At 20.8% G+C, this 18,106-nt stretch overlaps 1 protein-coding gene across 1 annotated transcript in view; it reads right to left on the reverse strand.

Annotated features, from left to right (window-relative positions):
* Nucleotides 1–163: 163 nt before the first annotated feature.
* The window catches only part of LOC127291612 (phosphatase and actin regulator 4-like), a 181,937-nt gene continuing 163,994 nt past the window's right edge, over nt 164–18,106 (reverse strand). The window contains exons 10-14 of the mRNA XM_051320815.1: nt 15,670–15,826; nt 12,599–12,654; nt 12,327–12,430; nt 11,879–12,051; nt 164–9,060 (exon numbers count right to left, since the gene is read on the reverse strand). Coding sequence (XP_051176772.1) covers nt 9,045–9,060; nt 11,879–12,051; nt 12,327–12,430; nt 12,599–12,654; nt 15,670–15,826 — 506 coding nt within the window. The 3' untranslated portion in view covers nt 164–9,044. The remainder of the gene's footprint in view (nt 9,061–11,878; nt 12,052–12,326; nt 12,431–12,598; nt 12,655–15,669; nt 15,827–18,106) is intronic.

The following is an 18,106-nucleotide window of genomic DNA, read 5'->3' on the forward strand; positions in this document are numbered from 1 at the left end:
AATATAAATATCTGCAAGTCGGTAATTTTTTTTTTTATATTACCATCGGTCGGTAAATGTAGATTCTTTAAAAAAAAAGAAAATAAATTTAAAAAAAAATAAATAAAATTACAAATAAATGGAAAAAAAAATGTTTGGAAAATAAATTAAATCAATTATGATATCAGTTTACAAAAGTTTTAATTTTTTTTTTAAGAATAGTTAACAGTATCTTGTTTGTTACAGTATTTCATTAATAATACAATGAATTGCGATAATCGTACAATGTATAAACTAATAACAAAAAAGATAATAATAAGTTTCGAATTGAAAACGCAGCATTTCCAAGAAATCACACAATTTGAGTCCGAAGATACAAAGGTCTACAACACAAATGCAGTGAAAAAAAAAAAAAAAAAAAAAAAAAATACACAAATCGCTATTATCATCAGAAATTCAATTATAGATGCACAGCCTGAGATTCTCACATAATTTTCGAATTTCTGCTATATAACGATTATTTTGCTTTTAATATTTTTTTTTTTTACTTTTTTTTCTTCTTTCACTGATTTGTGTTGAAATTTTAACAATGCACCTAACGGATTCTTTCTTTTCTTTTTGTTTCCTCGTTGAAACCCTCTTTTTTTAAACTACATACACCCCTCGAATTCGAGGGATACTTCTTTTTTTTTTTTTTTTTTGCAGAATTAGCATTATGTATATACAATATTATTCTTGCTTCCTAAATGGACCTTACGGTCTCTGTTTTATTTTTTTTAACTATTTACATAATACAATACTTCGATTTTGGATTCAAAAATTGCCGAAAAAATATTTTTTTCGAAAAGAAAATTTGTAAAGTAAATTATTTTCTAAATTTTCATTAAAATTATCTTTAATTTTCGGTTTTTTATAATTTTATAAATTTATAATTTTGCAATTTCACAAATTTATAATTTTATAATTTTATAATTTATAAATTTATAATTTTATAATTTATAAATTTCAAATTTTATAAATTAGAAAATTTTTATTTTTATTTTAACTTTTTTATTCTTTAATTTTGTATTTTTTTTATTTTGTGTTTCTATTATTATTTTTTATTTCCATTATTTTTATTTCTATTATTGTTTTATTTTCATATATTTTTTATGTCCATTACTTTTTTTTTATTTCGTTTAGTTTTTATTTCCATTATTTTTTTATTTCCTTTATTTTTGAATTATACCATTATTTTCTTTTCTTTTATTTTCTATTTTTCTATTTTTTATTTCCTTTATGGGAAATATAATAAATTGTATAATTTTATTTATATTTTTTTCCCACTTTTAATTTCTTTCTTTTTTTTTTTTTAATTTAATGGAAATATTTTCCATTTATTTAATTTGTAAAAGCAAATAATTTCCTTTATCTTCATCGGAAATTTTTTTTCTCTTTTTTAATTACCAATTTAAGGAAAATATTTGCCATTTATTTTTTATTGAAAAAAAAAAAAAAAATTTGAAAATGAAAATTAATTATGAAAAAAATAATTTTAAAAATGAAAATTAATTAAGAAAAAAATAAATTTGAAAATAAAAATTAATTCAAAAATAATATTTTCAATTTTGAATTCAATTTTTTGTGTTTTCAATTTCAATTTCAATTTTCAATTTCGTTTTGTGAAAAATATTTTTTTGGCAAATTTTTAAACATCCATTTGTCATTTCGTTCTTTACTTATTTTGGTAAAAGTTTCAAGCATTTTTTTTTCTCAGGTTTCTCATCTCTGTGTTTTTTTTTTTTTTTATTTTTATTTTTAATTTCAAGCTCTTCGAATTCATATTATATATCGCTTATTTACAAGCACACAACATTGAAATTTTCAAAGAGCGTGAAAATAAAATCAAGTCTTTATTGCGATTTGTTCTATCTCTCAAATAGCATATTTTTTTTTTTTAATTCTTTGTAAAAAGGACGTCTAAATTTTTTTCATTTAAAAATCTAGACTCGGAAAATTTTCATTTTACTCTCAATAATCGTCATTTATCATAATCGTCATTATCATTATCATCATTATCATTATCATCATCATCATTAATCAACTCTTAAATTTCGAGTTGTACTCATTTTTCTTTTCCCTAGAGAAATCATCAAAAATTTCTCTCAAAAATTTTTTATTTTTATTTATTTATTTTTTTAATAAGAACGCTGTATAATAATTCAACTTTTTGAAATATCACAACAAAGAATTTTCCAAAGTTCCAGCAAAAGGTTTTTGTTACAGATTTTTTTTTTATACTATTTTTCTATTATTATTATTATTATTATTATTACTATAATTATAATTATTATAATTTTTTTTTTTATTCTCTATAACTTTTTTCCGATTGTCGATTGCTGGATATTTGTCTACTTTGAAAGAATCTAAAAAAAAAAACAAAGAACAAATGCAGAAGCGATTCTTTTTTTTTTTTTTTTTGAAAAAAGTGAATCGTATTTGGATTTTTATTTTTCCATTAAAATCTATTTGTAAATAATTGATTTTTCTTTTTTGCCATCATTAAAATGAATCAAAAAAGAGTAGAAAAGTTTTTCTGTTTCTAAATTTTTCTACTTTCTAGAGATTCTTTTCAAATTGAGGGGATGAAAGAAAAATTTAGGAAACTAGATATTGTTGGAAAATTCTACTTGTAAAATCTTGGTACATATTTTTTGCTTTAAAATATCGACACTTTGCACATTAGATTATAAACTACTTGTCCATTGTTACTGGTTATTTATTTATTTTTTTTTTGTTATCTAAATACTACAATATTTAATCTGCCTACTTTTTTTTTAGAATTATTATGATACATTTGAAAAATCGTGTTTTTTTTTTTTTTTGAAACGATTTTTGAGTTTTATTTTATTTTTTCGTAATCTCACTACGCCATGATTTTTTTTTCAAAAATGTATCTTAATTAAATTTATTAAATCAACTAATTAAATTAATTAATGTTGTAAGTTTTTTTTTTTAGAATAATAATAAAATCAGGTCAGTCACAGAGGTTGGCTGAATATTGGATTTGAATTTCTGTTAAATATTAAAATTAAAGATTCTTGGCATATTGTGAGGGGGGATATTTAAAGGAAATTAAAAATTCAAGATTTGTTAAATGTAATCGTTAAATATTCTGGAAATTTAGAAGGAGCATAAATATGGAAAAAATAAAAAGAAAGCAAATGAATTTAAAAAAACTATTGAAAATTGCATTTTCTATGACATATGGGAAAGCGTAAATAAAACAGAAATTAGTTAATAATTTAGTTAATTAATTAATTAGTTGATTTTTCCATTCAATTTTTTTTTTTTTTTTTTTAATGAAGATTCGACAAAAAGAAATAAAAATTGTTATCTTTTGGAAAATTTCATTTAACGCGTGTAAATTTCTTCAAGAAAATTTTTAATTGCAGTTTAAAAAAAAAACAATTGAGATTCGTCAATTTTGTACTTATTAAAAAAAAAATTCCGTTAATAACAAAGAGAAATTTTATTTTTTTTTTTTACTATTTGAAAAAAAAACAGTGAATTTTCATTTTAAAAAAAATTTTTTTATGGACAAAGTGTTATTTTACGAGATATGTAAATTTGTTTTTCTTTTTCCAGGAAAAAATAGAACACTTGTATTTACGAAAATAAAATAGAAATAAAATTATAATAAAATTGAAATAAAATGGATTTTTTTTTTAAAAAAAGAGGTAAAAATTTAAGTAATTAAAAAGAAATTCAATGAAATATTTTTTTTTTTAGCTCGAGATAATAGAAAAATATAAATTTTCAAAAATTATTAAAAAATTTATTTTTTCAAAAATAGGAAAATCATTTGAAATTTTTTTTGAAAATGATAAATTTCACAATATTGGAAAATTTTCCGAAAATATTGGTTATGTTTGTAAAATTTTGAAAATATATTTATTAAAATATTGGACAAATTTCTAAAAATTCTGGACAATTTTTCAGAATATTGAAAAACTTTCCTTAAATTTTGGACAAATTTACACAATATTGGTCAATTTTTTCAAAATTTAGACAATTTTCCAAAATATTGGACAAACTATTCAAAATACTGAATAATTTTTCAGAATATTGAAAAACTTTCCAAAATTTTGGACAAGTTTACACAATATGGGACAATCTTTTTTTTTTCAAAATTTAGACAATTTTTCAAAATATTGGACAACTTCTCAAACTTTTGGACAAATTATCAAATTATTGATCAATTTTTCTAAAAGTTTGCAAACTTTTTGGACAAATTATCAAAAAAAAAAATTTTGGACAACTTTTTAAATATTTTGGAAAATTTTTCAAAAATTGGAAAATAAAACGTCTCAATTTTTGGACAAATTTCTGAAATTTTTTCACAAATTTCTCAGCTATTGGACAATTATTCAAAATAATAGTGAAGTTTACCAAAATATTGGACAATTTTCGAAAATTTTCGAAAACTTTTCAAGCTTTTTCGTCATTTTTTTTTTCAAAATTTTTTTTTGACAATTTATCAAAATATTTCTTTAATTATTCAAAAAAAAAATATTTTTGTAAATATTTGCAACCTTTTGGACAATTTTCAAAAATTTTTTTACTACTATCCCAAAATTTGGGACAAAAAATAATTGGTTAATTTTCTTAAAATTTTGAAACAAAATCGCAAAATTGGACAACTTTTTGTGAACTATTGGACAATTTTCCAAAATATTTTGACAGTTTGACATTATATATTGGACAATTTCCAAAATTTTAGAATCAAAGTCGAAAATATTGGACAAGTTTCTAAAAAATTGTAGACAACTTTTCAAATATTTGAATAGTTCATCAAAAATTGGACAATTTTCAAAAATATTGGACAACTTTCCAAAATTTTGGACAAATTTACACAATATCAAAATTTTTACTACTATCCCAAAATTTGGGACAAAAAATAATTGGTTAATTTTCTTAAAATTTTGAAACAAAATCGCAAAATTGGACAACTTTTTGTGAACTTTTGGACAATTTTCCAAAATATTTTGACAGTTTAACATTATATATTGGACAATTTCCAAAAGTTTAGAAACAAAGTCGAAAATATTAGACAAGCTTCTAAAAAATTGTGGACAACTTTCCAAATATTTGAACAGTTCATTAAAATTTGGACAATTTTCCAAAATATTGGACCACTTTTTGAAACTTTTGGACAATTTTCCAAAATATTTTGACAGTTTGACAATATATATTGGACAATTTCCAAATTTTAGAAACAAAGTCGAAAATATTGGACAAGTTTCTAAAAAATTGTGGACAACTTTTCAAATATTTGAATAGTTCATCAAAAATTGGACAATTTTCAAAAATATTGGTAAACTTTTCAAAATTTTGCAAACAAAGTAGCAATTCTGGACAACTTTTTAAAATTTTAGACAATTTTCGTATATTTTGGACAATTTTCCAAAAAATTTCGGACAATTTACATAAATATTTGTCAATTTTTCTAAAAATTTTGCAAACTTTTGATCACATTTCCAAAGTTTTCGGAAATTTTACCAAAATGGTCCAATTTTACAAATTTTACCAATTTTACCAATTGGTCAATTTTCCAAGAAATGTGAAAAAATTATTTACTTTTTTCTAAAAAAAAAAAAAAAAAAAAAAAAAATATTAGAAATAAATTTTTTTTTTGAAGTATTAAAAAAGTTAAACGAAGTACAATAAATTTTTGATTTCCGAGACTTTGGCGCAGAGTCGCACAATTTTCTTTATCTTTTTTTTTTTTTTCATTTTTGAACAATATATTTGTACACAAAATACCAACTTTTTTTTTTTATTTGTTTCCTGTGCTTGAAAAATGCACATACTGCCACGATATAATAACATATAATTATTGTTATATATATTTTACGTGTAATATAGTCAAGTGTGTGTGTGTGTGTGTGTGTGTGTGTGTGTGTATGTATGTATAATATTTATAATTTATATATTTATACATTATAAATTTATAATTTATATCCGTATATTTATATATATTATAAATTTGTAATTATAAAAATTATAAATATAATTTACAATTTTTAAATTATAATAATACAATTATAATTTATAATATATATTTATACATGTATTATTCACTTTAATGTGGCGTAGCTAGAAATTAGCATTTCTTCCATAGTATTTTCATTTTTTTTTTTTTTTTTTTTTTTTGAAAATCGTTTTTTCATTCGGATTTCTTTTTTTGCGAATATTGTTTTAGCAATTTTCAGCAATACAAGTCGCAAAAAAAATTTTATTAATATTTATAAATATATACAGAACAATTGTTGTATATTTGTCTTTCTTTTTTTTTGTTCAACGCTCGTTAACGATTATTGCGAAAAGAAGTATTGTTTCTTATCTGTTAATTATATCGTTGTTAATTGATTTTTTTTTGTTTCTAACACGTATACTTGGATTCGATTCAGCGTTTCTAATTTTATTTTATTTTTTTTTTTAAATATTTTTCCAAACAATCTTGTAATAAGATTTATTTTTTGTTGTTACTTAGTTTCATGTGAGATGAGAACTTGGCGTTTTTTTTTTTTTTTTTTTTTTAAAGAGAGAGATTAAAATTTAGTTTTTTTATTTTAATCTGCAAATTGAGAATTAATTTGCGAAAATCGTTATCCTTTTTTTATCAAGCTCAGAATCATTTGAATTGTATTAATTAATTAATTATTAACTAATAATTAATTTATAATTATTAACAAATAATTAATTAATAGTTATTAACTAACAATTAATTAATTAATTAATTATATGTATATGTTTTGCATTCGGAATTATTTTGAAAAAACATTTACGAAACGCATTTTTTGTTCTTATAATAATTATATATATTATACATGTACAATAATGCTACGGCTTTTCAAAGTAGCTCGCCGACCCAATTTTTTTTTTTTTTTTTTGTTAAAAAAAATAGGTATTTAAAAATTAAAAAATATTTTTCTTCAATTCTAAAATTTAAATTAAAACAAATTTTCATTTTACTACTAAATTATTTTCCTTGTTTTTCTTTATTTGCCTAATTTTTTGTTCCAAGAATTTTTGTTTCTTTTTTTTTTTCATTAAAAAAATATATTTACAAATTTTTATTTTTTAAAAAAGTGCTCTTTCTTTTTTTTAAGCACATATTTTCTATATCATTTTTTTTTTTTTTTTTTTTTTTTTTGATAAAAAAACGCATTTTCATATTTTTTCAATAAAATGTAATTTTTTTTTTTGTTTTTACACATTTTTGATAAAATATTCTTCGTTGACATTTTTATATTATTTCTTTCAATAAAATTTGATCAACAAATTTTCATTTTTATTTATTTTATTTTATTTTTTTTAAATTTTTCAAATTAGCATTTCACAAAAATTTCTTTTTTTATACGAATTTTTTACATAAGAAAATTTTAAGCTACCGAATTTTTATTGTAAAATAAAAATTCTACCAAAGCAAAATTCGATAGGTAAAAATTTTGTTATGTAAAAATTCGTATAAAGAAAAAGAAAATTTTGTGAAATTTTAATTGGAAAATTGAAAATTCATTTTTAAAAAAAAGTAATTTATTTCTAATAAAATTCTTTAAAATAAAAATTCTAATTAATTAATTTTTTTATGCGATATTTCGCCTCGAAAAATTAAACTGAAAATTTTTTTAAAACGTTACATTAACTTTTTTTTTTAACTAATTAAATAAAATTTTTCAAATGTCAAGAAAAATTGAATTTGAAAATTTTCTAAATTGTTAAATTATGTTTTGTGTTTATTGATTAAATCAAAATTTTCGAATTCAATTGTGAAAATATGTAAAAAATTAAATTATTTGTATTTTTTTTTTTTTACTAATTAAACTAAATTTTCCAAAATGTTAAAAAAAAATAAAATTTGAAAATATGTTTTTTTTGTTCGATAATTAAATTAAATTTTCCAAATATTAATTGAAAAAGAAATTTTTTTTAACACGATGTTTAATTTCTTTGTTGTTTCCTTTATTTTCATCGGAGGTGGAAAAAGTAAAAAAAGAAAAAGAAAAAAATCATTTAAAAAAAGGTCGGTAAGCTACAATGGAGGCAAAACGGTGTTTACGCGTAAGGGTGCGTTCACAATCCAGTTTTTGCTCTCTAATTAATATAAATATATATTTATATATTTATATTTATATTTTATATTTATAATGTTTACAAAGATTCGTCGTCGATAGGACAAAAAAAAAAAAAGAATTACAAAGATTGACATTAAAAAATCTTTGTAACATGCTCTTATACTCTCGAAATTTCTCCATATTTTTCATTGCAAACTCTTTTTTTTTTTTTAACCTGCAAAAATTCAATATCGTAAAATTTATTAACGACTTTTTTATTTCCTTATCAATTCAATTAATTTGAATAATAATAAATTATTTTTTACTGTTAATATAATTAATATTAATAAAAAAAATTTTAATAATAAATTATATTAACAGCAAATTAATTTTTTCAATTCTCTTTTAAAAACAATTTAAAAAGCCAATGATAAATTATTCAAATAATTGAAATTAATCTTTCATTTTTCATTCCAGAAATATTTTTTTCCAAAAAGTAGAATAAAAAAAGAAAAAGTTTCTCAACAATACGAGAGAAAGAGCTGTTTAAAAAAAAATTAAAACTGGAATATAAAAAATAGAGAATGCAAAATGTGAACGACCCTTAAAAAAAATATATCGCCGAGTGGTGAGTAAGCCAGGATTTTCTTTTCGTGGCCTTTTTTTTTTAAAAAAAAAAAAAAATCAACACCACCCTATCACAATCGAGAAGCTACTGACACGCTTTCCATTGGCGTTTTTTTTTTAGTAAGAATTATAATAATAATAATAATAATAATAATAATAATATTAACGTCAATAGTGCGCGTCACAGCGTAATCAGAAGATCATCACTGTCACATAACATTGTGGATGATTTGAAAAGCAGCGATTTCGTTTCACTAAATCTCGACAAGATCGAGACCAATGCACTGCACCAGCACCTAAAACCGCACCACATTCTAGCACCTCTACACAATTCAATTGTCATGGCCTATGGAACCTAAACAAACAAAAAAAAAAAGAAAATTATGCAATTTACAGTTTGTTTTTTTTTTTGTTTATTATTAGGGAAATAGAAAATTAAAATTCGGGTAAAAAGAGTTGCAAAATAACAGTTCTAAGTCAAGAGTTTCAAATTTTAAAAAATTTTTAATTTGTTTTTTCTAAAGTACAAAATTTCTAAAGTACAAAATCTCCGAAAGTAATATACAAAGTGTAAAGTAAAATTTTCAAACTACAAAATGTCCCAAATTATAAAAAAAGTTCAAAATTAAAATTCCCAACGTACATAATAACCAAAAATATAAAATATCCAAAAATAAAACGTCTTAAATTGTAAATTTTTCAAAATAAAAATTCCCAAAGTACAAAAAGTTAAAAAATAAAATGTTCTAAAGTATAAAATGTCCCAAAGTAAAATTTGCCCAGTACAAATTGTCCCAAATTGTAAAATTTACAAGAAATGAAATATTCAAATGTAAAATGTCCCAAATTAAAAATTGCTAAGGTAAAAAATTGTCTACAAAAATATAAAATATCTCAAAGTGTAAAATTTTTAAAATAAAAGTCTCAAAATATAAAATGTCACAAAATAAAATTTTCCCAGTACAAAATTGTTCTAAATTGTAAAATTTAAAAAAGATTGAAATATTCAAATGTAAAATTTCTAAATCAAAAATTGATAAAGTAAAAAATGTCTGAAAGTATAAAATATCCCAAAGTGTAAAATTTTTAAAATAAAAGTCTCAAAGTAAAAAATGTCTTAAAGTAAATTTTTCATCGTTCAAAATGTTCCAAATTGTAAAATTTCCCATGTATAAAATGTCCCAAAGTAAATTTTTCTCAGTTCAAAATGTCCCAAAGTAAAATTTTCTCAGTTCAAAATGTCCCAAAGTAAAATTTTCTCAGTTCAAAATCTCCCAAATTGTAAAATTTCCCATGTATAAAATGTCCCAAAGTACAAAATATCCCAAAGTAAATTTTTCTCAGTTCAAATTGTCCCAAACTGTAAAATTTCCAAAGAATAAAGTGTTCAAAATTGAAATGTCCAAAATTATAAAAATGTTTAAAATTAAAATTCCTAAAGTACAAAATGTCCAAAAATAAAATTTTCCTAATACAAATTGTTTCAAATTGTAAAATTTCTTAGGAATGAAATATTACAATGTAAAATGTCCTAAATTATAAAATTTTCAAATTAAAAATTGCTTAAGTAAAAAATGTCTAAAAGTATAAAATATCCCAAAGTGTAAAATATTTCAAATAAAAGTCCCAAATTAAAAAATGTCCCAAAGTAAAATTTTCTCAGTAAAAATTCTTCCAAAGTGTAAAATTTCCAAAGAATAAAGTGTTCAAACTTGAAATGTCCCAAAGTTAAAAATTTCGAAAATAAAAATTCCCAAAGTACAAAATGTCCAAAAATAAAATGTCTCAAAGTAAAATTTTCCCAGTACAAGTTGTTCCATATTGTAAAATTTGCAAAATTATAAAGTGTTCAAACTTAAAATGTCCTAAATTATAAAAATGTTCAAAATTAAAATTCCCAAAGTACAAAATGTCCAAATATATAAAATATCCAAAAATAAAATGTCCTAAAGTGTAAATTTGCCATGAATAAAAATTCTCAAAGTACAAAAAGTGAAAAAATAAAATGTTCCAAAGTATAAAATGGCCTAAAGTAAAATTTTCTCAGTAAAAATTGTCCCAAATTGTAAAATTTCCAAGGAATGAAATATTCAAATGTAAAATGTCCTAAATTATAAAATTTTTAAATTAAAAATTGTTAAAGTAAAAAATGTCAGAAAATATAAAATATCTCAAAGTGTAAAATTTTTAAAATAAAAGTCTCAAAGTATATAATGTCCCAAAGTAAAATTTTCTCAGTACAAAATTGTCTCAAATTGTAAAATTTCCAATGAATAAAATGTTCGAAAATATAAAATGTCCAAAAATTGAATATCCCAATTTATAAAAGTCTTAAAGTACAATATGTCTAAAAATAAAATGTCCCAAAGTAAAATTTTCTCAGTACAAATTGTCCCAAAATGTAAAATTTCCAAAGAATAAAATGTCCGAATATATAAAATGTCCAAAAATTGAATGTCCCAAATTATAAAATTCTTAAAGTACAATATGTCCAAAAATAAAATGTCCCAAAGTAAAATTTTCTCAGTACAAATTGTCCCAAATTGCAAATTTTCCTAAGTATAAAATGTCCCAAAGTTTAAAATTTCGAAAATAAAAATTCTCAAATTACAAAATGTCCAAAAGTATAAAATATCAAAAAATAAAATGTTCCAATGTGTAAATTTTCCAAAATGAAAATTCCTAAAGTACAAAATGTCCAAAAATAAAATGTCCCAAAGTCTAAATTTTCTCAGTACAAAATTTCCCAATTTGTAAAATTTCCTAAGTATAAAATGTCCCAAAGCTTAAAATTTTGAAAATAAAAATTCCTAAAGTACAAAATGTCCAAAAATAAAATGTCCTAAAATGTAAAATTTCCAAAATAAAAACTTATTTAAATACAAAATGTCCCAAAGTGTAAAATTACTAAAATAAAAATTTCTAAAGTAAAATGTTCAAAAATGTAAAAAAAAAATTGTTCAAAAGTAAAATATAGCAATAAATATAAAATTTCCAAAATAAAAAAATCTTCAATGTACAAAATGTCTAAAAGTTGAAAAAATGTCGGGAAAAAAAATCATTTGGAACCATTTTTTATTCGAAAAAAATGATCGTGACACAAAGTTTAAAAAATTAAAAATAAGAAAATTATTTATTGGACAATAAAAAAAAAAAAAAAAGACAAAATTTACCTTGTCAAATGTCGACTGTCTTCATGAACCGCCATTTCTGCACTTTTAAACTCGTTCAATTCCTTTCTAATAGCTGCTTTGTCCTTTGCAGTTAAACGAGTCCACGGCTTATCACCTTTTCGATCATAATCTTGTGCCTGCGTCACTTCGATGTAATCATTGAACCTGATGATCTGAATGACGGGGGTAGAAAATAATTATTATTATCAAAAGTTATTTTTCTATTTTAGAATCTTTTTTTCTTCTAAATTTCTAATTAAAACAATAATTTCTTTAATTTCTTAAAATAAAAATTTAATTTCCTAAAATAATAATTAAATTTAATAAAATAATAAATTATTTACATTTTCAAAAGGTGTAAATATTTGATTTATTTAGTAATAATAATATCGAATTAAATTTGGATTTTGAATAAAAACAAAATTATTTTCTTTTAAAAATTTATTACCTTCTTTTCTTTGAGTTCTTCCACCGTCGGTCGGAAGCTCAATTTTCTCAACAAATATCGTTTTTTCTCCTCCTTTTGTTTCTTTTCTTCCGCCGGACTTTGCTCTGTGAATAAAATTTATTTAAAATACATAAGGACAAAAAAAAGCCCCATTTAGATCATTAGATAATTTTAGAAATATTTAATTTATTTCTAATTTCAAATTTCAAATTATTTCTATACAATAATTTTAAAAATAAATAAAAAATTAAAACAAATTTTAATTTACGTACTTTTTAAAATATTCCTTTCTTCCAGTTCCTCTTGAGTTGGTCGCATGCTCAGTCGCCTAAAAGGATATAAATATAGTAATAATAATAATAATAATAATAATAATAATAATAATAATAATAATAATAATAATAATAATAATAATATATATAAATTATTACCGAATTTTTATGTTACAAAATGTTTTATACAACCAAAAATTTAGAAAAGAAAATTCAAACAAAAATTTATTTTTTGAATTTTATTAGGGACATTTGGTAATAATTGTACGTTTTTTTCAAAATTTGAATTTTTTTTTTTTTTTGGAATTTAAGAGGTGTTATTTATAGCAAAGAATAAAATTAACAAGTTTCATAAGGATCCGTTAATTTCTTTAGAAGTTATAAGAGTATTTTGTATTTTTTTGGGGTCATTCCGTTAAAATGTTTTTCTATTTTTTCTAAATTTGTATTTTTTTGTCATTAAGGGGTGTAATTCGTTGCAAAAACATAATTACTCAATTTCAGAAGGTTTCGTTAATTTCTTTGGAAGTTATAACCGTTTTTTGGTTTTTTTTTTGGGATCATTCCGTAATAATTTTTCGCTTTTTTCGGAAATTTTATTTATTGCCTTTAAAGGTTGTTAGTCATTGCAAAGAATATAATCACCAAGTGTCATAAGGATCCGTTAATTTCTTTAGAAGTTATAAGAGTTTTTTTGATTTTTTTTGGGGTCATTCCGTTACAATGTTTTTCTATTTTTCCGTAAATTTGTATTTTTTTGTCATTAAGGGGTGTAATTTATTGCAAAAAAAATAATTGCCTAATTTCAGAAGGATTCGTTAATTTCTTTAGAAGTTAGAACCGTTTTTTGGATTTTTTTTTTGGGGTCATTCCGTTACAATGTTTTTCTATTTTTCCGTAAATTTGTATTTTTTTGTCATTAAGGGGTGTAATTTATTGCAAAAAAAAATAATTGCCTAATTTCAGAAGGATTCGTTAATTTCTTTAGAAGTTAGAACCGTTTTTTGGATTTTTTTTTGGGGTATAATAATTTTACGTTTTTTTTTTTCGTAAATTTGAGTTTTTTTGATTTTAAAGGTTGTTAGTCATTGCAAAGAATATAATTACCGTGTTTCATAACGATCCGTTAATTTTTTTTAGAAGTTATAACTGTTTTTTGAATTTTTTTTGGGGGGTTATTCCGTTACAATTTTTTTTTGCTTATTTTCCTAAATTTGTATTTTTTTTTGTCTTTTTGAGGTGTAATACGTTGCAAAAACATAATTACCCACTTTTAGAAGGATTTGTTAATTTCTTTAGAAGTTATAAGAGTTTTTTGGATTTTTTTTAGGGTCATTCCGTTATAATGTTTTTCTATTTTTCCCAAATTTGTATTTTTTTGTCATTAAGGGGTGTAATTTATTGCAATAAAAATAATTGCCCAATTTTAGAAGGATCCGTTAATTTCTTTAGAAGTTATAACCGTTTTTTGGATTTTTTTGGGGTCATTCCATAATAATTTTACGTTTTTTTTTTCGTAAATTTGAGTTTTTTTGATTTTAAAGGTTGTTAGTCATTGCAAAGAATATAATTACCGAGTTTCATAATGATCCGTTAATTTTTTTTTAGAAGTTATAACTGTTTTTTGAATTTTTTTTTTGGGTTATTCCGTTACAATTTTTTTTTTTTTGCTTATTTTCCGAAATTTGTATTTTTTTTTTTGTCTTTTTGGGGTGTAATTCATTGCAAAAACATAATTGCCCAATTTCAGAAGGTTTCGTTAATTTCTTTGGAAGTTGTAACCGTTTTTTGGATTTTTTTTTGGGTTATTTCGTAATAATTTTAGATTTTTCTTCATAAATTTCAATTTTTTTCGCTTGTAATGGGTGTTATTTATAGCAAAAAAAAGTAATGACAAATTTTTATAACAATTCATTAATTCATTTAGAAGTTTTAACCGTTTTTTTTTTTATTTTTTTTGGGTCATTCCGAAATAGGTGAACGCTTTTTTCTCTAAATTTGTATTTTTCGTTTTTAAAGAGTGTAATTCATGTCAAAAAACATATTTGCAAATTTTCATAAGAATTCGGTAAATTTTTTAGAAGTTATAAGAGTTTTTTGGATTTTTTTTTTGTGGGTCATTCCGTAATAAGTATTCGGTTTTTTTCCCAAAATTTGTATTTTTTACCTTTTAAAAAGTTTATTCATAGCAAATAATATAACTACTAAGTTACGTAACGAACCGTAAATTTGTTCGAAATTTCTAACTGTTTTTTGAATTTTTTCGAGTTATTCCGTAATAATTTTTTGCTTATTTTTCTAAATCTATATTTTTAGTCTCTAAAGGGTATATAATTCATAGTAAAAAACATATTTTTCAAATTTCATAACGATCCGTTAATTTTTATAGAAGTTATAACCGTTTTTTTGTATTTTTTTTGGGGTCATTCCATAATAACTTTAGGTTTTTTTTCCTAAATTTGAATTTTTTGCCTTTAAAAGTTTTTATTCATGGCAAGTAACATAATTATCAAGTTTCATAACGATTCGGTAATTTTTTTTGAAAGTTATAACTGTTTTTTGAATTTTTTTGGGGTCATTCCGTAATAAGTTTTTGCTTATTATTCTAAATTTGTATTTTTTTTTTTACTTCAAAAAATGAAATTCATAGCAAAGAACATAATTGCCAAATTTCAGAACGATTTGTTAATTTGTTTAAAAGTTATGACCGTTTTTTGGAATTTTTTTGGGGTCATTCCGTAATAATTTTTTTTCTTAAATTTCTATTTTAACGCCTTTAACGCGTTTCATATCAAAAAACATAATTCGAACAAAAAATTCAGCTTTATTTATGCATCTCGTTTTACTTATTAATAATAAATAAATAAATAAATAAATAAAATTTTTCCTAGTATATCAGTATTTCGTACCATATTGTACGAAAAAAAAATTTTCTTTCCTATAAATTTTTTTCATTCCCAAAAAAATAAAATAAAATTACATTCCTCAGACTATAGACAAAAAAAAAGTAGTTAAGACAGTAATTTCCAAAGTATATATATATATATATAAACATATATGTATATACAAACCTGATGAGCTTGGCACCAATGGCTTCCTTCGTCTCTTGCCTCTCATTGTCAGATTGTATCTGAAGGATATTTCTGTTGATGAGTTCCTGACGATCAGGCCTTAGGGCAAGCTTCAACGAGAGCGACTCCTTACGAGCAATTTTCGTTGCCAGGCTACCTAAAGAAATCACCAAAAACAAAAAAAATGAATGAAAAGAAAAAAAAATCTTGTTAAAAAAAAAATTTATTTTTCTCAATAACAAATTTTAACACACATATTTTTTTTTTTCCTTCTTTTTTTACCCTCAACAATTGCCGAACAGCTTTTGCTTCTTCGTAAAAGTGGCTGTTGATCAAAAGTTGCAATTGTTGCACACGCGATCGACATTGTCGATGCCGTCCATATTGACAGCATAATATAATCATTATTATTATTATTACTATTAATTATCAATAATTTTTATTTTATTATCCTAATAATTATTATTCTTTTTTTATTATAATTAAAATAATTATTTTTTTTCTATAATAATAATAATAATAATAATAATAATAATAATAATAATAATAATTTTTATTACAATTATAATTGTATTTTTTTATAATAATAATAATAATAATTTTTTATTATAATTATAATAATTATTTTCTATTATTATAATTGTAATTATTGTTATTATTTTATTAATTATTGTATTATTATTTATTTTTATTATTATTATTATTATTATTATTATTATTATTATTATTATTATTTAGTATTATTAATTACTATTATTGTTGTTAATTTAGTTTCAAATCCCATTACGAGAATTAATTCCAGTTCATTGTAAATTTGAATTACACACACGATTCATTATCGTAATAAACATTACTTCCGGTTGGCTATGATAAAAATTACTTTTAATTCGTTCAGATAAAAATTACTTCCGATTTATCGTGATAAAATTTACTTCCGGTCTACTGTGATAAAAATGTTCTATCCAGTTAAGTTAATAAACGGTTTTTGTTTTTGTTTTTTTTTTTTTCTCCTTCTTCAACTATTCAGTGGTGTGAAAATTACTTCCGGTTTAATAAATAAATATTTATTTTCAATTCACTGACTAAATTATCGGAAATAATTTATTTTCCAAAAATTTTCAACGCTTATAAAAATATTTATGATGAATAAAAAATTAAAAGTAAAATACAAAAAAAATTAATAAAATTTAAAAACAAAATTAAAACTAAAATAATAGTAAATAAAATCGAAATTAAAAAAATTAATAAAATTTAAAAACAAAATTAAACCTGAAATATCAGTAAAAAAAAAAAAAATTCAAAAATAAAAATTAATAAAATTAAAATTTTAAAATACAAAATGAATGTAAAATAAAAGTAAAAATAAAATTATTAATTATATTATTATTATTATTGTTATTATTATTATTATTACTATTATATTATTATATTATCATTATTATTATTAATTTATCGGAATAATTATTTTCAAATTTTCAACGTTTAAAGATATTTAGATATGAAAATTTAATTAAAAAAAAAAATTAATTCTAAAATCAAAATTAAAGCTAAAATAAAAATAAATAAAATCAAAAAGAATTGAAGAGAAATTTCAAGAATTTTTTTTTTTTTTTGAGGAGAATACAATGAATTTAAAGAAGATTAATTAATATTTTCTTTTTTATATTTAATTAGCAAGACTTTTGCACTCTTGAAATATATATATATATATATATATATATATATATATATATATATATATATATATATAATGTTTATCTATTTTCTAAAGAAGCTAACAAAAGATTTGACGCGACATGTCCCTCAAGCCAAATCAAGTTTCGTAATTTTCTAAACAAGTTACAGTCACAGAACAATAAATTTCAAAGACAAATGCAATTTTTTTTTCTTTTCGTTTTTAATTTTAATTAATAATAATTATTTTTAACTCTTAACTTTATAGAAAAAAAAAAAATTCACTTCACAATTTCACTAAAACAAGAAAATAAATTAAATTTTTTTCAAAAGTGCAAGAAAAATTTCAAAAATGGATAATTTCAACAAAAAAAAAAGAAAAAAGAAAATGTGAATAAAAATTTTGAAAAAATTTACGAAAACATTGACGTATTAAATTAAATAATTCATTAAAAAAAAATTTGAAGAAAAATATATGAATTAGAGAGAAATTTAAGAAAAAAAAAAAATTAAAAATATCAAATTTGAAGAAACGGAAAAAATTTGTTAATTGCAAAAATAATTATATAAAAATGAAAAACAAATAAAATGAAATTAAATGAAAATAGAAAATTTTAATATTTATTTTAATATTAGAAAATATTAGAAAATAATTTATATTTTTAATTTTTATAATATTTAAAAATAATTTTTATTTTCAATTTTTATAATATTTAAAAATAATTTTTATTTTCAATTTTTATAATATTTAAAAATAATTTTT

This window comes from Leptopilina boulardi, unplaced genomic scaffold, assembly GCF_019393585.1.
Source record: "Leptopilina boulardi isolate dan_hultmark-lab unplaced genomic scaffold, ZJU_Lbou_2.1 LbouV2_144, whole genome shotgun sequence".
NCBI classification, from domain to species: Eukaryota; Metazoa; Arthropoda; class Insecta; order Hymenoptera; family Figitidae; genus Leptopilina; species Leptopilina boulardi.